At 50.9% G+C, this 21153-nt stretch overlaps 8 protein-coding genes across 8 annotated transcripts; 3 read left to right on the plus strand and 5 right to left on the minus strand.

Moving 5' to 3' along the window:
• Positions 1-929: 929 nt before the first annotated feature.
• On the minus strand, positions 930-3366 carry N7481_008230 (protein phosphatase 2A regulatory subunit RTS1; the record flags this gene model as incomplete). Its single annotated transcript, XM_057267449.1, has 7 exons — positions 930-1293; positions 1351-1478; positions 1540-1710; positions 1766-2119; positions 2184-2785; positions 2894-3200; positions 3343-3366. 7 exons carry the CDS (start codon positions 3364-3366, stop codon positions 930-932), a joined length of 1950 nt encoding a protein of 649 aa, XP_057121650.1.
• A 1677-nt stretch (positions 3367-5043) lies between these two features.
• Positions 5044-7050, plus strand: N7481_008231 (transcription factor TFIIIC subunit TFC1; the record flags this gene model as incomplete). Its single annotated transcript, XM_057267450.1, has 5 exons — positions 5044-5184; positions 5268-5583; positions 5652-5729; positions 5780-5888; positions 5943-7050. 5 exons carry the CDS (start codon positions 5044-5046, stop codon positions 7048-7050), a joined length of 1752 nt encoding a protein of 583 aa, XP_057121651.1.
• A 446-nt stretch (positions 7051-7496) lies between these two features.
• N7481_008232 (uncharacterized protein) lies at positions 7497-8668 on the minus strand (the record flags this gene model as incomplete). Its single annotated transcript, XM_057267451.1, has 2 exons — positions 7497-8488; positions 8560-8668. 2 exons carry the CDS (start codon positions 8666-8668, stop codon positions 7497-7499), a joined length of 1101 nt encoding a protein of 366 aa, XP_057121652.1.
• A 1127-nt stretch (positions 8669-9795) lies between these two features.
• On the plus strand, positions 9796-10037 carry N7481_008233 (uncharacterized protein; the record flags this gene model as incomplete). The annotated part of the gene is made up of 2 exons (XM_057267452.1): positions 9796-9929; positions 9950-10037. 2 exons carry the CDS (start codon positions 9796-9798, stop codon positions 10035-10037), a joined length of 222 nt encoding a protein of 73 aa, XP_057121653.1.
• Positions 10038-10824: 787 nt separating this feature from the next.
• N7481_008234 (ribokinase) lies at positions 10825-11970 on the minus strand (the record flags this gene model as incomplete). The annotated part of the gene is made up of 1 exon (XM_057267453.1): positions 10825-11970. The coding sequence occupies one exon, from the start codon at positions 11968-11970 to the stop codon at positions 10825-10827; it is 1146 nt and encodes a 381-aa protein (XP_057121654.1).
• An 864-nt stretch (positions 11971-12834) lies between these two features.
• Positions 12835-13968, minus strand: erg20 (bifunctional (2E,6E)-farnesyl diphosphate synthase/dimethylallyltranstransferase; the record flags this gene model as incomplete). The annotated part of the gene is made up of 2 exons (XM_057267454.1): positions 12835-13758; positions 13849-13968. 2 exons carry the CDS (start codon positions 13966-13968, stop codon positions 12835-12837), a joined length of 1044 nt encoding a protein of 347 aa, XP_057121655.1.
• Positions 13969-14539: 571 nt separating this feature from the next.
• N7481_008236 (anaphase promoting complex subunit CDC23) lies at positions 14540-16797 on the plus strand (the record flags this gene model as incomplete). Its single annotated transcript, XM_057267455.1, has 4 exons — positions 14540-14637; positions 14700-15414; positions 15471-15654; positions 15704-16797. The coding sequence occupies 4 exons, from the start codon at positions 14540-14542 to the stop codon at positions 16795-16797; spliced, it is 2091 nt and encodes a 696-aa protein (XP_057121656.1).
• Positions 16798-17643: 846 nt separating this feature from the next.
• N7481_008237 (ATP dependent DNA ligase domain protein) lies at positions 17644-20842 on the minus strand (the record flags this gene model as incomplete). The annotated part of the gene is made up of 2 exons (XM_057267456.1): positions 17644-19654; positions 19707-20842. 2 exons carry the CDS (start codon positions 20840-20842, stop codon positions 17644-17646), a joined length of 3147 nt encoding a protein of 1048 aa, XP_057121657.1.
• Positions 20843-21153: the final 311 nt, after the last annotated feature.

The raw sequence follows: 21153 nt of genomic DNA on the forward strand, positions 1-21153 counted from the left end.
CATCTACCTGGTGCAAGCCTTAATGGACCCATAAGGGACATTCAAACGTTTATATCTAGTAGCTGTCATACTAGTAGGACAGATACTATACAACATCATGGATCGGAGCTGAAAAATTAAAAGACAAGAGAAAATTTCCCAAGGCGAGTTCATGTCTCAGTACTTGTCTAAAAGAAAAAAAAATCTGGCAACACATAGTAAGCCACCGACACCGACGGTCGGTAGATGGAAACGCCATTCGCACCCATTTTCCATACCCGAACACGGTTCTGAGACGGAGTCCAACTCAGAGATCCGCTCAGTGAGCACCGGCTCAGAACGAGCCGGTCACAGAAAGGGAAATATCAGAAAATCCATGTACACACAAAAGATGAAAGGGGAGGTAGGGGGGGGGAAAGAAAGAAGAAGAAATGGGAAAGGGAAAAAGCAGGATGGCACAGGAAATAGGGAACCTTGGAAAGCTAAAAAGGGGATCACACAATTCGGGCAGGTCGAAAGTTCAAGAAGAAAAGAGACGTTTGTTGCAGGCCCGTATTCGCTATGCCATGATTGCAGAAAATCAAGGGGAAGGTCACATGTCCATTAGCTGCCCCGTCACCTCGTGGAGGGGGCCATTATTTGGTCGAATTGCTTCGATGCAGGATCTGTACATTGGTTGCGCTGGTACCGCTGCCGACCGAGCGTCGTCGCGGGCGAATCTCACTGCCGCTGCCGCTTCGTCGTCTCCGGGTACCGCGAATGGAGCCACGGCGTCGAGTCTGGAGCAAAACGGACGTTTCCACGTTAGAATCACGCTGGCTGTACATGGAGGGAGGGTTTCTTAGTAAAAGACGAAGACAAGGGATGATGGCGTTGAAAAAGGGATAAAAAGAGTAAAGAAACGGATCCGCATGGGAATGCACGGATCTGAGTAGTCTCGAAAGTACAAATCAGAGATGCATCGAACTCACCGACGTAGGGGTTCCCGTTCCCTCTCGCGCAGGGCGCTCCTTTGGCGCTTCTGTTTCCTCTTGGATTTTAAGGGTGTTCAGCCGCTTCTGGCTCTCGTGAGTCATTGCTTCCACCTCGTCGATCGGCTCGGGCACATCGAGAGCTGGAGCAGGCGGAGGTGGTGCGCCGTTCTTCCGCATGGTCGCTTGTTGTTCGATCAGATCCCAGCGATCCAGGCGTGATTTCTCTCGCTGCTCGGCGTTGTTCTGGTGTTCGGTGTACTCATGCGAGCACTCGTCGAAAAGCTGCGGATTGATCTCCATGAACATTTTCATGGCGTTGTATACCATGCTGTGGATAGTACTGTTGGAAATCAGCAACGGGTTTCAAGGAGTAAGTGATCACCGATGATAGACAAACCGGTTCCAGTGGCCCTTGGAGTTCTCGTAGAGCGGGGCGAACATAATGGGAAGAATGGTTTCCACATTGTCGCTTACGAGGTTGCAGAAATACTCGTTGTTCCAGAAATATAAGGCACGCTCGGCGACCTAGTAAGTGGAAAGGGGTATTAGTAGGCAAAGCAAGCTGTGGGCTATTGGTTATACTAACCTGGAAGTGGGGGCTGGCCACAGACTTGGCCAGCTGGTTGAATAGAGGCTCTTGCACTTTAGCGAACTCAGCAGGATCCATAACTTCAAAGATGTCTTCGACTTCGTTGAGGTACATAACCTCCTTAGTGCTGTTGGTCTTTGGCCAGTAGCGTAAAAGTCCAAGAACGACCTAGATACAGATGTTAGTGATATTCGGTGTTTGACCAGGTGTGTTTGTCACATACATCTTCAGTCAGGGTCGAATCCTTCTCCAAAAACTGGACGATACAATAGGCCAGTTGGGGGTGATACATGCTCAAGCTCTTCACCTTGTGCATGGGGAGTAGAACACGAGTCAAGAAGAGCTTATGTTCCTCCTTGAGAGGCAGGGCAAAGCCGTTGATGATGGAACCCAGAATCTCCAACAGCTCAGCGATTCCGTTGTGTCTTTCGGTCTCGTACATGAACTGGAAGAAAACGTTGTTGATTGAGCGTCGGATATAGGACCGCAAGTTCAAGAACTTTCCATAAATACGGTGCAGGGTAGTCTTCAGGAAATCACGTTCCCGAGGGTCCTCTGAATCGAATAGATCCAGCAGCTATAAAAATGATTAGCCATGTCATGATCTAGCGTGCCAAGATGTGACTAGATCGAGTTCATACCTGAAGCACAAATTGATGATCGATGTACGCCTTTGCGATATTCGTATTGAAATCTTGGCTTTCAATGAAGCGCAAGAAGAACTCATAAACAACTTGGATATGAGGCCATGCCACTTCCAACACGGGTTCATCTTCCTCTGGGTCAAACGCCTCGCCCTGGGGGGTCATGGGAGGCGGGATCGGTCGAAACAGGTTCTTGGCGAACATTTCCACCACTCGAGGGTACATGGGCTCTGTGATCACGGAACGGTTGTTGGCAACGTAATCTAAGAGTTCGTGAAGAGCCAGCCTTTTGATCTCTTTGGACTTCATGTCGGCTGTCGGGTCGTTGAAGTCGAAGATGATGTTGCACTGGTCAATCTTCTGCATGAATAGATCCTGGCGGCGGTTGGGCGGCACTTCGTGGAAACCGGCCAATTTCTCCAGTTCTCTCTGACGTTGATCAGAAATGTCGAACCGCGAGGAGTGCTGGCGCTTGGGAGTCCTGATTCCTTCCGACATATCCTTCGGGGTGGTCTGGAGGCGGTCGAAAACATGAGACTTGCGAGGAGGCGCCAGGTCTCCGGGCATTGTCTCGGCAGCACCGGGGGGGGAGGGACGTGCTAGAAGTGGGAGATTCGGTTAGTTCGGGCTACTCAGCACCACAGGATCAAGGAGGTCTCGACTTACTGTGCTAGGGCTAATGATCACACTTGGAGCCACTGGCTGACCCTGTCTCGTTGGAGTCCCGGGGCCATTGTTTGCAGGTTGGCCCGCATTTCCCGCACCTTGAGATATATAACTTTGAGCGGGTGCACCGGCGCCTCCGGACGGGGTTCCAGCTGGGGAGGAGGCATTGTCTGGGGACTTGCCTCGTGTATCATTCAAGGAGGTTGTAGACGAGGTAGGGGTGCCTTGGTTGGGGGATGTCGACTGTTGTGTTTGGGAGATGCCGAGGGACGCCTGGCCCTGGGACGGGGTGGAATCTTTCTTCTTGGAGGACTTGTTGGCATCCTTTGCTCTCGACAACTGCTCGTGCTACCCATCCCAAATAACATTAGTTACAAGAAATCGTTGGAGCGGAAGGGTCTGAGGGATTCAAAAACCACCGTTTGCCGAGTGGGGGATGATGAGGGGGGTTGGAGGAGACGGTGAGCCTTCAGATGGGGACAACACATACCACTCTCTGTCTGAAACCCTTCATTTTCACGCCGGTATCCAATACCTCATGTAATCCGGTTCGGTGTTCGTTGCAAGTGCAGCCCGGCGCTGCACTTTAGCCAGAGCGACTTGGAGAGCGGCAACTGAGAAGGCCGCTCACAAAAGCCACGAGGGGAGGAGGGGCGGGTTATTTGGATCAGCCTAGCAGGAGAGAATCATGAGTATTTGGAATGAGCGCTGGTAATAGAATTGCCGGGTAGATTCAGATGTCGAATCTGAGCTATCGACATGCGAACGCTCAAAGGGGGCGGGTTGATTCCAATGGCAGTGCTAGGTACTCCGTACAGAACACGGGTATGTAGCAGCACGCGCACGGGGCATGAGGCTTCAATGTTGGGGAGAAAGGGACGGCAAGGACGAGGCGACAACGAGAGCGAGCGGTACGTACCTCTCTGGCGTGAAATGGGACAATTGGCGATCGGAGTGCTAAGAAGACTGGCCGAGGAGCGCAGAGGTCGGTCTAGGACGGGGGTACTTGATCCGCTCAGAAGGATCTCCGTGTCGCTTAGTGGCAGGCTGGGAGCGGGGGGGCTCAAGAGCGTCAGTGCCCGATTGCAAGCCACGACCAGAGCCGTATTGAGGAAATGGCAGGTCTAGCAAGAGTCTGAGGGGGGGGAAGGGCAGGGATCTGAATGAAGGATGTTGGCGGGTGGTGAAGGAGAAGGGAGTGGGTGAGGCAAAGCGGGTTCTCCTGTGCTGGCTGTGATGGTGATGGGAGGGGGGGTCCAGGTCCAATACTTGGGACTACGAACCCGCCAATGCGCATAGAGTAATTTCTACCGTGTTATCACTGGGCGCATCTGCCATAGGAATCCGCTAATAAATATAACAACGGGTCAAATCTACGTGTTTTTCTACCAGTGGATGTTTCTCCATCTATAAAGGCCCCCATCCAGCTGTCTTGTGTATGCTTTGCCTTCTTTCGTACTTATGTAATCCGATGTATTGGTCACGTGTTTCTATACTTAGGAGGGATGGATTACTATAGTAGTGCTAAATACTCGGTATGTTAGAGCGGCAACCCTGGGATATAAGGGGTAATCATGTTCATTACCTAGGTATAGATGAGGTTTCTAGCATGGTTGGTGCCCAGGTGGCTGAATGGCCTCGTTAGGGTCCACGGGGTATGAGATATATACTGCTGCCCAGGTGGGCGTCTCAATGGGAACTGAAGAGTAGTACTGACCCGTGTCAGTGGACGGAATAGTACCAGTACCAATAGTATTCAACTATCATCAAACCTTCACAGTATTATTAGTATATATAACAATGATACCTTTTGAATTGCAATCCCAATTGCAAGAAATTGTATATCGAACGCCCGTACCCGTGACGCCCTGGGAAAGTATTAGTCATCACATCCGATACGCTTTGTGGAATGCGAAGACTAGCAGCGTCGCGTTGGAAATTTGAGATCTCGAGGTAGACAGAGCGAGGCAAGTGGGTAGACATACGCTCCAAATACCTACTCGATACCACCGACTGGACCGCAACCTTGAAATACCAAGACCGCGACCCGTTGCGCCTGCTCTATAAGATCCGTTGACTCATCTTTTCATCAAGTCCCCCACCCCGACTTGCGAGTAATCGTCGTCGAGGACCAAATATTCCATTTTCCAAGGCCCCAATATCTACGAGAGACGAACCTGCAGCTCTCATCATGGACGGACAGCGTGATTCCAGGACGGCGCCCTTTTATGCAATTCCGCCCCGGCGCCTTGTTAGCGTTGAACACCCTGCCGTTGTCCGAAATCTCGACAAGGCAGTGGATACATTACAGGGCAATGCAGGAATCGAAAAAGTGAGAGAACCCACAGGGCTATACTCAAATACTCTATTTATTCCCGTCCATACGCAAGCCCGATCCCATGCTGATCAGACTAGATCTTGAATCCACCACTCAAGGCGGCCGATGCGCCAGCCCAGTTGTTTTTGCGGCCGGACGATCCCCTCTCTCGGCCATTGAAGTCGACGAGCACTGTTTCCAATAATGTGCTACTCAAAGTGACCGTCCCTAAAAGAACAGGTCGTAAGCGCAAGAGAGGCTCCAATGAGCCTTTTCAGGATGCCCCGGTGGAGACTATCTCGGAATCAGTCCCACGGTCAACAGCAAAGGATCTGCTGCGCAGTCTTCGCGATAATGAGTCCAAGTACCAGACCAAGCCTGTTGGTAAAGTCGAACGGACTCATGTGTTTCGAGGTACGTTTTGACCATCTTATCTCGGCTACTTGGCCCGGTACCCTGTAGAACTAATATGATTTGACCAGGTATGCCGGATTTCGTGTATTCGACCGTGAACAGCTCTTTCACGAACAAATTTCGTGAAACCATCCTACCATATGACTGTAAGCTACGACTTTCGTACCCCGACGAGTACAAGGCTAACTGCGCACAGTGGCAAAGCTCAAGCAGTTTGATATCGACATGGGCAAGGGCGCTCTTGAAAATACAGATATTATCCCTCCACCTTCATTCAGCCACGGAGATGTGCCATTCACATACTAGTAAGCGTTGGCCCCAAAATGAAATAAGGCCATACCACTAACATCAACCCCCAGCTACCGTCAAAACCCAACAGTCAAGCACGCCGTCGGGCAATCAGGCGACATAACAACAATCAACACCCAACAGCCATCAAAGATCCGCACATTCCTCGTCCGCTACGACATCCCCATCGTCCCCTCAAAACCTCAAGAAAGCCTAACACCCATCGCAAAACTCGACCCATCGCTCCGCAAAACCGTCGAAGCAATCAAACTCCTCTTCGAAGAACGTCCAGCCTGGACCCGCCGCGCTCTACGAAACCGCCTAGCAACCGACGAACACCGCACAAATCTCCGCTGGGCAGTACCATACGTTGGATACATTTTCCGCTCGGGACCGTGGCGAGACGCTATAATGAAGCTGGGCGTTGACCCGCGCACCTCACCCGATTTCCGCCACTATCAGACCTTCATGTTTCGGCTTCTCCCTCGTGAACCGGATACGGCGCGTGATGGAGGCAGGAGACATAACATTAGTCGGACTGATTTGGACGAGGATCCGAATTCGCATATCTTTACGGGAAAACTGCCTCTGCCGCTTGACGGGAAGATCTGGATGGTTAGGGACATCGAAGATCCGTTGATTAAATCCGTTTTGTATAAGGAGGATGAGGGAAGCTCTGTGGCGACGGGTGGGGTGCCATTTTTGCGGGAGACTTGTGATATTATTAGTGATGGGTGGTTTGGGAATGGGGCTTTGGGTAAGGCGAAGACTATTATGCGGGCGAAGATTAGTTCGCTGATTGAGGATCGAATGCCGGAGGAGGGTGAATTTGAGCGGATTTTGGAATTTCCGGATCATGCGGAGACGGAGGCGGATCTTGTGAATTTTATGTTTGATTCTGCTACTTCGACTAAGCGAGATGATATGTTGGCGACGGAGGTTAGGGCTGCGATTAAGGGTGCGCCGGTGTGGAGGGAGAGGTTGGAGAGGGAGAAGCTGGATGGGAGGAAGAAGAAGGGGAAAGGGAAGGAGGTGGAGGTTCAACATGATGAAGAACAGAGCGAAGGAGAAGAGGAAGAGATGGAACGAGTGGAGATGTTGGAGGAGGAGGTTGCTGCTGCTATTGCGGCGAGGGATGAAGCGGAGGGTGAAGATGATGAAGCCGAAGAGGAGGATTAAGGCTATTTAGGATCAACTATTGTTGCTCTTAGTTAAATACTACATACTACGGTGAAGCTGAATGGTGAAATGCCAGGCAGTAAATTCATTTTAATCATTGCACCGAATCTCATAAAGCAGGGTTGCTGTATACATCGTAAAGCAGACATCAGACATAAGGACTTCTCATTATTAAAAGTGGTGAAGACAAAATGATACGCTGTAAAAGAAAGATAACAAGATAATGAACACCAAGTTGAGGCGAGACGAAACAGAAAGAAACAAAAAGGGTATTCCATAAGTAGTCGAGATAATAGAGGAACGACTCCGTTGCTAACAAGACAAACATGTAAAGATAAAGGCCAATCCAGGGCCACAGACGCCGAGACCAGAATGCAAATGCGGTTCAATTTTGGGATTGATGGGATCGATAGGACGAGGGAAGGAAGATGTTAGGGTGATGCTGCTCATGACGATGCGCTCGTCTCAGATGACTGCGCATCATCAGCCGCACTGGAGGTTTCCCAGATCTCGATGGCATCGGGGTCGCTGGTCCTTTCAGTCGTGGTCGATTTAGTAGTGGGACTGGACATGGCGGTTGCCAGCAGGGAATCGATCGAAGCAGTGATAGCCGGCGGCATGAAAGTCGCCTGGCTCGGCGGGGCAGAGAAGGCCTTTTTAGATTCCGAGACATTTTCATCCTCATCGTCATGGACGACGGCAAATGAGAAGGCGTTGCAGTTTTCGGGGTAGTAGTCGGAAGCAGTCAGCTCACCCAGCGGGGCGCGGTCTTCTTCCATCTTGAATTCCTTGCGTGCAGCTGTGGCGGTAGCCAGGGGAGTGGCCTGCTGGGAGCGGGGAAGATCGAGACCTAGTTCGGAAGGAGGAACGTTTTCCTTGCCGCGGCCATCTGTGATGACGGCCTTGCCCTCATCGTCGCTGATATCGAGGACACCGGTGGAGTGTTGCATCAGGTTGGTCATTTCCTCTTGCTCCGAGTCGACATGGATGTCGAAAAACCAAGAGGCCGGGGCCTTGGATTGAGGCTTGGGAGTGGATGGTGTCTTGGTCTTGCCCTGTGAGAGGGCGGCTGCAAGGGAGAAAGGGCGAGCGACGCCACGCTTGGTGGCCTCCGGACGGACCTTGGCGATGGTCGACCGGCGACCGGGTGTCTTGTAGGATTTGGGAGGCGGAGACCGACCAGCTGGCTTGAGAATAGGAGCTGATTTGGGAGTTGAGATGGAAGGGCCATTCTTGAATGGGGTTGATTGTCGGGGGGTGAGGTGGTCGCGAGTGGTGAGTGCCAGGCGGGAGGTCTTCAGCGGTTTGGGGGAACCCTTGGAGACATCATCCTCATCATCCCAGGACCGCTTGCGTTTGGAGGAAAGGCTGAGGGTAGTCGGGTCGATATTCTCGGCATCATCGACGAAGATGGAGCTCTTTGCAGAGAGGGCGGCTCCTGAGATAAATGTTAGATACCGGAAATGGAGGGATATCAACATTGACCAAATCAAGTGGGGTTGGACCTACCATTCAATTGATTCTGACGGTTCAGCTTGGATCGCATCACCGGACGCATTCTGGGCGAGTCCAAGCTAGCAAAGGGCTGGCGAGAGGGAGTCATGGTGAGTGCAGCCATGATGACAATGACAAGCGCGAGGCGTCAGTATTGGTTTGTTTTGGCGTTGCGGCGCTAAGTGGGGGAAGCTCGGGCTACCCTAGGCAGTGAACCTTCAAGCTGGTCAGAAGTGCAGATCCTGTACGGAGTATTATCAGGGACAATGATAATAAGAAGAAAAAGGCGAAATCAAAATAATGATGAAATCGGGTCGGATGATATAGGTGGGGCCGAAAGAAGAGTGTGCTACACAGGAGAATGGCTGATGGCTTCACTGGATCTCCAGATAGATGGATAGAAATAGATGGGATGAGAGCGAGTAATTATATCTGGATGATCAGATGGGCACACACACACACATCCACACTCTCTTTCTAGTTTAATGGGGAGGGGAGCAAGGAGAGTGTTGAGGGGCGAGGGGGAAGTATTTCAAGGCATTTCAAGGCCGGGGGTGCACCGCGATGTATGCAGCGCGCGTCTGGTCGCGTTCTCTGCAAGGCGCCAGACAAGTGGATTGGACCATGCCAGGCCGTGGGTGGCGTTCGTGCAGAGGTAGACAATCCAATTATGATGGCCATTGCTAATGGTCCCTCGCGTGGAATGTGATCCACTTGTATGTTGAACAGAACAAGGAGGACGAGTACTAGTAACGAATTATACTCATTATACTCCGTCTGGAGGTAGGGCAGTAGACTCATCGCAATACTCCTATCAATAGATTATTCTCCTAGATTATTCTCCTATAGAACTAACTAGCTGCTCACCTCTAGTAAATTAGTCTACTAGTCTAGCAAGATCGACGTGATTAGATCAACCCGATCGACGTGGTTCTCAACGCGTCGTACTATACCGACGGTTTACCCAGCAGTACAGTAGGACGCGATGATACTCACGGTCTAGAGTAATGGAGTATGGAGTACACGAGCCCACGAGGAGCGCCCCGCTGTGCTGGAGTACCGAATACTTTTGGACGCGCGACACGATGCACACATCTGCATGTCTGCACGTCTACACGCTCAAAGCTGAGCGTCGCGTCCAACCCCCTCCCTTCTCGCGGCGCTCACCTCATCCCTGAAACCTGCCAGCACATCCCGCCCCCATCTCCAATCTCCCAGGTGGTTTGTGGTTTTGGATGTTGAGGATGGATCATGGATGAAACTGCAGATGAACGTGCAGTCTGGTTCCAAGTTCTCCATGGTGAGCGCATCGATGCGCGCATCGCCCGGAATCCCAAGGCTGGAGATGAGACTGTCTCCCAGCATCCCATCCAAGCGCCGAACATGTAGGTCGCATTTGCCACAGGGTGTCGAAGCCTGTCGTTCAGGACGATCCGATCATCCTGCGGTCCTCTGCACTCGAGCTCAGGTTCGCGCTCGTGCTCGTAGGTTAGGGCTTGGACTTGGTTGCATTCCGATCCTGCAAGAGGGCAAGTCTGCTTCAGCTCACCCCGCGACGTCGCGGAGTGGTTAAGCATGCGACCCCCTTTTCACTTTCATAAATTTGTATTTTTAGATTCTAGTTGCATGGCAAGATTATCTGAAAGTTGTGCAGAATTGGCGCCTAGAAGTTCACTTCTTCTATGTAGCAGAGAGATCTATCCATACCACCTTTGCCTGGACATCATGGTCATGCTATGGAATACCCTGGGAATTTCCAACCTATTTTTAACCCATATTTCGAATTCTATTACAGGTCAATCTTTCAATTAGTATGTCGGTACCAATAGCGATGGCCAATATGGAGGTAATAATTGTCCATAATGGCTTTAGGTGTCCCCCTTGATACATACCTCAGCCACCGGACCCAAGATGATCTATTCAATCTTCTAGGAGCAAAGTCACTCCAGGGCTAATTCTCTTACAGAGGCAGGGAAAGGAGAATGTCTCCCTCCTGCCACGCAAAGCCTTAATCTACCTTAATACCGCGAAGGGTCAACTGGTCCTCTTCATCTTTTCTCCTGGGCGACAGGGATGGAAGTCACCTGCATTCTCCACGAGAAAGGACCAAGATTCATCCTGTGGCTGGAGGACACCTACCAAATCCTTAATCTATTTCCAGGAGGTGGAAGTAAGTAATGGTGGATCGCTGAGCACCAATCTCATTTCGGAGGCTATCGCACTCTATCCCAATGATATAATGTTGTACATAACGCCAAAGTCTATCACTCGCAAGCTCCCTCACACCTCATTCTCAAATGGAATGCTATCCATTGCTCCCTGACGCTCAACGGCACGCGCCGAGGCGCGTGCTGCAAACTGCATCGCCTCATCCATGAATTCCTTATACCGATGCGGCTTCTCAGTATCTGTGACGTCTTGACCCGCCGTACTCTCGACACGACGCTGTTCCCGCCACCGCGCCACCTTGACCGCATATGCTCCGACAAATGTGTCACCCGCCGCCGTCGTATCGAGAACTTGAGACACCGGGGCCGCAGGGAGCTCATTGGTGAAGCGTTGCGCGCCATCGCTGCGGCCGGTCGACCCGCCATCCATAGAACTGTACCACACTCCCTTGGAGCCAAGTGTAATGAGTAAATAAGTGACGCCCAGCTTGTGGAAATACTGCGCAACCTTCTCCTTGCCATCCAAACCCTCCGCGTCAGGAACAACGCGCAACAATTGGTCCATCGGTGGAGTCATGAGTTCTGCCTCTGTCTCGTTCAGAATCAGGTGGTCCACCGCTGCGTAAACATCCTCGGGTAGACCTCCTGGTGGTGCAGGCGCAGGATTAAGCATGACGTCGGGTCCGCATTCAATGCCGCGCTTGCCAGCAGCTCGGCTCTTGGATTTGTATTCGGCAATCTCGCGCAGGATTCCAATCACCGTCTGGACGGGGATCTCTCCCTGCATGACAATCACATCTGGCACGGGTGCCGCCAGAGCAGTTCCCAGCACTTCCGGGATCGGCTTCATGCCGTCGTAGTTTGCGCCAGGGGAGAATAAGATCCGGTTCTCACCGCCGGCTGATGAGTCGACGATGATGACTGCGACACCGGTGTATGCGTTCTCAATGACTCGTACGCGTGACGGATCGACGCCGGATTTCTCTAGCGTTGGCTTCAGTAGCGCCGAGAAGTGGCCGTCCAATGCCCCGACGGCCCCGACCATCTCCACGAGGACATCGCTTTTAGTATTCAGGCCTTCGGTGGAAGGTTGGGGCCGTGACATTCGCCCGCAGGCGACGGCTTGGTTGGCGCCTTTTCCGCCGGCGCTGGTGAAGTACGAGGAGGAGGTGATCGTCTCGCCTGGGTCGGGGAAGCGGGGCGTGACGGATACCATGTCGGCATTTAGAGAGCCAATGACGCGGATAAGAGGAGCCATGGCTGTAGTTAGAGGTGCTTAGATCTGGAGCTGTGTTACTGTTGCCTCGTAGCTCGGCGGTGGTTCAAGTCGGCAAGCCGGGGGTTTTGCGGGGTGGTTGTGGAGAGAAGCAGTCAATTGGTGCTCTCCGTGGAGGTGAAGAATACGTATTTAGCTCGAGAGGAGGGAAAGGCAATTCTCAGAAAGCAAGATTAAGTCACTTTTGGTGGGTTTAGCGCAGTTGACTATTTTCAAAGACGAGAAGAGTGTTAAGTGACGTCGAGAGCGCGGGGCAAATCTGCAATTTAGCCGGACGTGGAGCGGGAGATCCACACGATCCCATAACTCAGGGTAGCTAGTATCTACGGCGTACAGTGGGATATAAAGATGATTATACTAGTAATACCTCATACGCTACCCGGCTAGGTACTCGTACTCAGTAAATTGAATCTTGAGGATTAACTTACCCGAGCAGAAACTTGAACACTCCCTCGGGTCGATTGCGGTAGGGCATGGAGCGCCGTAGCCATCAATCAATATGGGCACACCAAGTAAGATACCTTTGACAACTGCCCCATTACAAGGCTACTAGTAGTTTTATTCTATATACTACAACCTTAATTAGTACTCAGCTCCTCCGGCTCCCAGTCCATAGTCCGAAGCGAATTAGCTTGAAAACGAGATCGAGCGGGCCCATCAACGATAGAGAAATTTAAAAGAAAATCTGAAAGAAAATTGAAAATTTAATATTTAGTACCTGACTCGAGATCCCTGAAACCTCGCTGGCAAATCCATTATCAGTTGAGATGCTTATATCGCACATTAAATCAAAGTAGCACGTTGGGTATTACTTTTGTGGCTCTCAAAGCCCCATCGTCTAGTCGTCTATTTGGTTCGCTTATAGATCTTAGCCAGGAAGGCCTCGAAGACCTCCTTCTGCAGGCCCGAGGACTCGTCAACAGCCGCAATCTTGGTGCGGAGCTCTCCAACAACCTTCTCCTCGTACTCCTTGTACAGAGTCTCCAGCTGGAGCTCCTCAAAGACCTTCTTGACCTTGGCCTCCTGCTCGGAGTTCTTGCGGCCGTAGTTGTCATCCAGGACCTTACGCTGCTCAGGTGTGCAGCGGGGGATAGCCTGGTTGACCAACCACGAGCACTTGTTGTCCTGGATATCGGTGCCGATCTTGCCAATGAAAGCGGGGTCACCGAAGTTGTCAAGGTAGTCGTCCTGGATCTGGAAGTATTGGCCCAGAGGGATCAGGATGTCATGAGCCTGCTTGAGGTTCTCCGGAGTGGCACGCTGAAGGTAGATCAAGGCCAGAGCGACGGGCAGGTAGAAGCTGTAGTAGGCGGTCTTGTAGGTGACGATGAACATGTACTTCTCCATGGAGAAGTTGTCCAGGTTGACGTTGTCCTCGGGGGCGGTGATCAGATCGCACAGCTGACCCAGCTCAGTCTGCCATGTGGTCTCGTGGAAGAGCTCGACAATGTCGATGTAGGCGGGGTGGGAGCGGAAGCGCTGCTTCAGAACAAGGTAGATGGCCGACTCCAGCATGAAGGCATCGTTAATGGCGATCAGGTTGACACCCTCGTGGCGGTACCAGCAGGGCTGACCACGACGGGTGATGGAGCTATCCATCAGATCATCGCTGACCAGGAAGAAGGCCTGCAGGAGCTCGGTGAGCCAGCCCAGGATGCTCAGATGTTCGAATTGCTCGTCGGTCAGGGGTTTCTTCAGGAGGGCGAGGCCGGTGTCGGGTACGGACAGACCGCGGTTGAGCTTGCCACCGGGGACATTGACGTTCAGGGACTATGAAAGATCGAATTAGTTCGAATGCTTTCAATGAATTGAAGTGGCGGTCAGGGGCAGTAAGGGGGGGTAATGATTGTCCAACAGTACCTTTTCAAACCACTCCAAGGCATTGGCGGGGAGGTTGTACCGCTTCGCATGAGCCAGGATATCCTCGGCCAGTGAAGGGAAGATGGCCTCAAAATCGGCACGCTTGGTAGTAGAAGCCATAACGAGATTTTATGGGAGGAGAAGGTGGAGAGAAAGAAGAAAGAGTCAGCTAATTGAACTAGCAAACAATTCGAACCAATCCGTTCTTTCCCCGCGGAGGGGTTCCATTTTGTTTGTTCACTTTGTATTTGACTGACTGCCTGAGGCAGGAACGGCCTGAGAACTGCCGGTGCTTTGAACTGAACTTCCACGAGTTGCTCTCCAAACATCTACATACACTAGCTCCAAAACTCAATGTTCTTCTTGAGTAACTCGGCTTAATATTTGAAGCCAGTACTGGACTTTTTCTTTGCCCCCCGACGTGATCTGCCCCGCCGATCGCTTGCAGTTCATTCGCCGCGTCGACAACGCGCCGAGCCCGAATACCTTATTATCCATTGCGACTCCGATCTGCGTCAATTACGAGACAAGCTCCCCTGCTAATGCTCCGGGTGGTATAATTCCGGTCGTGAGGAAGCACTGCAGCTTCTACTTTGACTTGTATTTGGATCCTCATACGTGCATACGTACATGAGCGTCGCGCGCCGTCTATCTTCCAATATTTGCGTACGTCCCGCTGGCGCTCGTAGCCATGGACGTCACAAACGACAATCTACAAGAGCTGAAGTATCGGCTGGAGGATGCTACAATCAAGTGCTCGGAGCGATGTCTTTACCAATCGTCGAAGTGGTATGTGCTTCCCTCTCCGGATCTCTGAAACTAAGTGGGACTAACAACAGATGCGCGAAAAGGGCAGCAGAGATGCTTGACTCTCTTTCACCAATTGATCACGAAGAGACAGACCCCGAATCTCCGATGGAGATCACAGATCCCATACCCCCTCCCATCAACCCATACCTACGACCCCAAGACCCCACCGAGGCCGCCCTCGAAATCCAAGAAACTCACAAATACCTTCTCGCGAAATCCTACTTTGACACTCGCGAATATGATCGCTGCGCAGCCGTATTTCTACCACCAAATACCCCTCCTGTTCCGCTCTCCCTGACCTCTCCTAACTCAAAACCAAAACAACCACTACATTCGCTAAAAGGCAAGGACAAGGCGTCCCCATTCCTCGGCTCCAAGGGCCCTGTCGCGCGGAATCCATACCCGAGACTTAGTCAGAAGTCATTGTTTCTTGCGCTTTATGCCAAATATCTAGCCGGGGAGAAACGCAAGAATGAAGAGACCGAGATGGTACTTGGTCCAGCGGATGGTGGGATGGCGGTCAACAGAGAACTCCCGGATCTTGCCCGAGGCTTAGAAGGATGGCTGATGGAACGTAGCTCAAAAGGGCTGGATGATAAAGGACAGGGCTGGCTGGAATATCTCTATGCGGTCATTTTGCTCAAAGGACGAAATGAAGAGTTGGCCAAAAAGTGGTTGCTTCGAAGTGTGCATCAGAACCCATTCCACTGGGGGCCATGGCAAGAGCTTAATGATCTCTTGGCAAGCACCGAGGATGTAAGATCTTCCAATTCCTATAACCCTGTGATACTGGGCACTGACATCTCCAACAGCTGAAACAAATCGTGGACCACCTGCCTCAAAATATCATGACTCTCATATTCCACGTTTACTGCAGCCAGGAACTATACCAGGCCACGGAAGATACATACCAGGCTCTTTCAGAGCTTGAGTCAATCTTTCCCACCAGTGCATTTTTGAAGACCCAAAGAGCACTTCTTTATTACCACTCCAAAGGTATGTTGTTGTAGCGGCCGCGAATAAGTGCCTCACTGACGATGTCCAGATTTCGAGGAAGCATCCGCTATTTTCACTGATATCCTAGCCACATCACCCCACCGCTTGGATAGTCTCGACCATTACTCTAACATTTTGTATGTCATGAATGAGCGACCACGCCTGGCCTTTGTCGCGCAAATCGCCACCGCAACAGACAAATTTCGCCCAGAAACATGCTGCGTCGTAGGCAACTACTACTCTCTCAAATCAGAACATGAAAAGGCCGTTATGTACTTCCGTCGTGCATTAACATTGGACCGAAACTTCCTCTCGGCCTGGACTCTGATGGGCCATGAGTACATCGAGATGAAAAACACCCATACTGCTATTGAATCGTATCGCCGGGCCGTCGATGTTAACCGAAAAGACTATCGTGCCTGGTATGGTTTGGGTCAAGCTTATGAAGTGCTTGATATGTCCTTCTACGCTCTTTTTTACTACCAACGTGCCGCCGCCCTTCGCCCCTACGACCCGAAGATGTGGCAAGCCGTCGGCTCATGCTATGCGAAGATGGGCCGAGTCGAGCAAAGTATCCAGGCACTTAAACGTGCGCTTGTGGCCGGGTCTTACTATGCAGACGACACCGCACCAAGCGCAAGCCCTGGCGCGAGCACTCGCAAAGTGCTCGACCCCGAAACTCTGCACCAGATCGCGACACTATATGAGCGTCTCGGTGATGAGGAGGAAGCGGCTGCGTATATGGAACTAACTCTCCAACAAGAAACAGGCGGCGCGCCTGTCCAAGATGAGAACTCCGAAGATGACGAGTATTCGTCTGCTTCGGAGAATGCCGCTCAAAGCGACGGGGAACATTCTGGCGACGATGATGCCGACAATATGCCTCATTCTCGTCGTCGACAAAAGCCCCGTACATCATCCTTCGCGATGCAAAACGATGACTCTAATGCGGGAGAGACGTGGCACCAGCCCACGGCCACTACATCGAAGGCGCGTCTCTGGCTGGCTCAGCATGCCTTGCGACACGAGGACCTGGAACGGGCAGATCAGTTGGCGAGCGAGCTATGTCAGGATGGTATGGAGGTGGAAGAAGCAAAGGCTATCATGCGAGACGTTCGTGCGCGGAGAGAGGAAGCAGGGTAGTCCGGCGAGCCAGACGTCTCCTGTCATGATAGTATGTGAGCATCTGAGCATGTGGTTTCACGAACCCTCTGAGCAGTCATTTGAGCGAGAAATAATTCACTCAGAAAGAGCTTAGCATCTGGTGTACTGGATATTAATATAAAGAGTTGAACACCACCATCGATGCGTGAGCTTTAGAGTGTATACAAGATTGCTTCACCAGTAGCCATTTCTCAAAAACCTCACCTGCGCATGGAAACAGGCAATAGCCAACTCGTTCTTGCTAATGATATCTGACTTCCATTTCGTCTTGACCGACCATCGATAATAACTAAAACAAACCCACGGAGGAAAGAGCAACTGATCTATACAGTCACAAACCACCGCGATGATGACGTCAAAAGTTCCTATTTCTGGTCATGATGGGGAGTACATGCTAACTCCTCACCTCTGTGGTCGAGCGGCTTTGCCGCTCGACAATCAGAAGTTCTCCTCCCCGGGCGTGGGAACCACAGTCGGCGTTGCAGCCTGGTGCCGACTTGTGGGTGAGGCGTCCAGGTGGGTGGGTGGCATCTGGCAGCCCTAGGCTGCTGGGGTATCCCTTTTTTTTTTCTTTCTTCATCATTAAGCCCTTGCATCCTCTTTTTGCATGCAATGTTCTATTTTCTTGGGGTTGTTGAGGAGGTGACGTATTGCCTTTTTAGGAAGAAAGTGAAGTTATCCCCAAAATCTTGGATCCGGACGACGGCGAGGATGCGCGTTCGAACCCCGCACTAGTGGTTTTCATATGGTTTCTAGAGAATTGTTTTTTGAGTCGAATCAAGATGAAAAATTTGGGCAATTTCATTTTTGATATTGGTTTTGTCTCTAGTCTATCAAATCGCTGTTGGTGGTGAGGGTGGTGTTCTCGGCCAGTGCTAGGATCTCACTCTCGTCAAAAGTCACCGAGAGTGTAAGCAAAGTATGGCTATTTGATTTGTCAAAGTGATTCTTGACCATGGAAGAGGTGCTTGTATCTACCGCAGTGTCGTCTTTGGAGTCTTCATCCAAGCCCCACCGAAGACAGGCATAGTAGTACTGGCGACCAAGCTCAGACCATGTCTCCCGTATACAAAATGTGGGATCTTCGGGTTGAATATTCTGTTGCAGGATAGCCGAGTCCAAAAAGAAAATCTTGCATCGCGTGGGACAAGATGTTTTGCGGCGAAACATGTCAGATATAGTATTTGCCGCATGGTGGATTTCTTTGCCGAGTGGGTGTTCGCCTGGGTTGACAAGTACAATTCCAAAAGCTATTTTTTGACGGACAGCCCCAGGGTTTGACTTTTCAAGAGAAGCAATTGAATCGGGGGAGTTGAGTGTCTGTATAAACTCATGAAGTCCAGAGTGACACGACGTATTAGCTGCATGCATATCTGAGGGCCCAGGCATGTATACTGGAATTGTCGTTAATGGTGATTGTAGAGAGTTGTGAATAAACACCGATTCGGCATCTTTGGGTGCTTGAAAAGGCCTGTCAGATTGGGTGTTTTGTTCGCTGACAGGAGAGATGTGATAAACGCCCTGCGGACTTGAAAACGGGATCTCCGTCTTCGCCTGCGACTCGTAGTATGTAAGAGGGTTCTCATCATCTCTTGTCTCGTGCGTGTTGCCATGTTTTGTTTGGCTGATATGTTGTCGTGATGATAGATTCTCATTTTCAATCAAAATGTTCTCGTTGCAGTGAGGGCTACTCGAAGACGAGCTTGAATCCGTGTCGTCAAGGTATATGACCGGGGTTCCTGACGGATCACCCTCTCTCTGAGTGCGAGCGGGTTTCTCCGAAGTCTGGATTTGGTTTTGATGAGAATTAATTTCTGAGGTTTGCTCCTCTTCGATGTCGTGTGATGTGTCGTGGGAAGTCTTTGATTTCGAATCTCCCTCAGGGTCGGAGTCTGAGCTGCATGTTGATGATAGACTGCGTGATCTTGGAACGATATACTTGTTGAGCCCATTGCTAACCTTTAATCGCTTGTGCCATTGCCCTATCTCATCAGACAACTCCTCGGTTGGTACAGAGCGGGCGTCATCAGCTAGAAGCTGCAACTCCTGGAAGGATACAGCATCCTCAAACGTTCGATCTGTGTAGATCTTTAGAATGCGCGGGTGACGAAGGGTGTAGTACCTAGCACCTGAGGGCTTATCAAACCCACTGCCATTTAGTTCCACGACAAAGGGCTTTTTGAAAAGCACGCAAGCCTTTGTTAATTTCCTGCACCCGTACTCAATCGTATATGTATGGCATTCGTCTGGATCACAGGCAGAAAACTGACCATGTTGATTCAGAGCTTGGAGGTTGTCTTTATGCATGGAATGCCGATGGAGGGCGTCAATGATTCGAAAACGGGGAGTACCTCCAAGTTCCAGAACAGCTTCCTTATTCACCAAACATCCGACCAAAAAGTGCGTCCATTTCAGTCCTTTCAGTGACGAGAGAGCGACAGCGTCTCTGGCTTCATAGTAAGCCCCAACCAATGCAATATCAAGTGTATCCCCAAGACCTTTGATATAATCTTTCTTCAACTTGATCCATCGTCCGAACGAGGCATTTGTACCAGCAGCGTATATAGGGAAATATGGTTCATCAGAAGCTTTAAGCACGTAGCCCTCCCAACGTTGGGCAATGGATTTGGCAAAGTTTACTCTAAGTCGCTCGCGACTGTCGAGATGAGCAAAATCAATTATTTCCTGGTGAGCGAGGTGGGCTCGACCGTCAATAGGGCTAACTACATCCTTTAGTAGCAACCTTCTTTGCCGATGAGGCTTCCTCAAGCAGATATCATCATCTAGGACCAATATGTCAAAGAAGACGATCATTAAATGTTCATAGGGCTGGGGTCTGCTTCTATTAGTAAATATCTCCACCCTTCTAGTGAGAAGATTAAACATACGGAGAGTCGTTGTCAATACCAATCATGACCCCCGAGCGAGAAAGAAATCTTCGAAGTTTGTGAAAATCTGCAATCTCTCCACGCTTGTCACTCCATACAACTAGTTCGCCCTCGAGGATACAACGATGCGAAAACCTGCAATCTTCCGATCCGATCCGCAGCGATCCCGCTAAGCTGGGGAAAATCCCGGACCTGTCTTCGGTTGACTCTTTTCCACTCTTGGAGAAAATGCGAAATGGCGTGCATTTGTCTGTAAGATCCACATGTATCTGGCAGTACTCTCCGTCATACTTCCGTTCAACACTCATTCGACGCCTGTTGGTCATGCTAATGCAATGTTTGATACCGCGGGCCTTGAAGTACTCAGGTCGTCCAATCTTGATACCCGTCCGCGGTTGGAGATATTCCAAAGCCGTTGCACATAGGCTGGCAGCTAGTTTTGGGCCCGGATGAGGCGGGAAATCTTTCATGGGCTTTTGATCCAGCATTTCCAAGGCCCCTTCAAAAGTGTTTTGAAATTGGAGGAGATGTGGGAGCAAAAAATGGAATCGTTCCAAGGCATGCTTGGGCGGGATGATGACTGGGGCGTAGCTCTTCAGAATCATACGAGTGAGCCACTTAGCATCTCGGCTACTCAAGCGGCGGTATAAAGGGGAGAGAGTTCTCTCGACGCCGACAGCTGTCTGCTGGCGACGTACTTCGGGGCCCGAGAACCGACAACGTGATGCGACCATCCCAAGGGCCATGTCAATCTCCTCAGTGGTGACTTCTCGACCTGGAGGTATATAGTTCTCCGTTTGCCGCATCACAATCTCGACACATCCCCCCAGATCTGGACCCCCTGGCTTTCGCCATTGGCCCAATTCTGATAGCCGTGAGGACCCTAACCCCAAGCAGCGACCGATGACCCTGGCTAAGGAGGTTTCTTGTAGCCAGAACACACGGTCAATGCGCTTTTCTGGGAACATACATGACAGCAAGGCTAGCCTGTCTGTACCATCATCGTTGATGTGTTGATCATAGCTTGCAAACCACCGTCGAATTGTCCGGAAGTCCGCTCCAGAAGCTGCTTTAGCGATCCGGTCATCCTCCAGATCCGACAGCAAGTTGCAGAGGAAGGTGAAGTTGAATCCCATGGGCGACGACCGGAAGATCACCTCCTCACAAGCAGTTTCATTTTGACCCGACTCTCAATTTCAAATCAGACTGACGCGAATTGGCGGAAAAACGCGACGGATGATCACCCGTGGATCACGAAAACACGTGACTCTAATTGATATTTGCTAAGCCCCTATACTTTGACGGGTTGGAGGGAATAAAAGCAGATTATGAAGATATTTATAGAGGTATTCTAGTTCCAGTTACTTTGAGTATTCAGCCTACCATGACAATGCAAAAGCATGAAACCAACCCATCACATTCGCCAAACTCCGTAGCTTTTGAATAA

This window comes from Penicillium waksmanii (genome assembly GCF_028829765.1).
Source record: "Penicillium waksmanii strain IBT 27052 chromosome Unknown utg000007l:1.0-4314555.0:1.0-4317578.0, whole genome shotgun sequence".
NCBI lineage: Eukaryota > Fungi > Ascomycota > Eurotiomycetes > Eurotiales > Aspergillaceae > Penicillium > Penicillium waksmanii.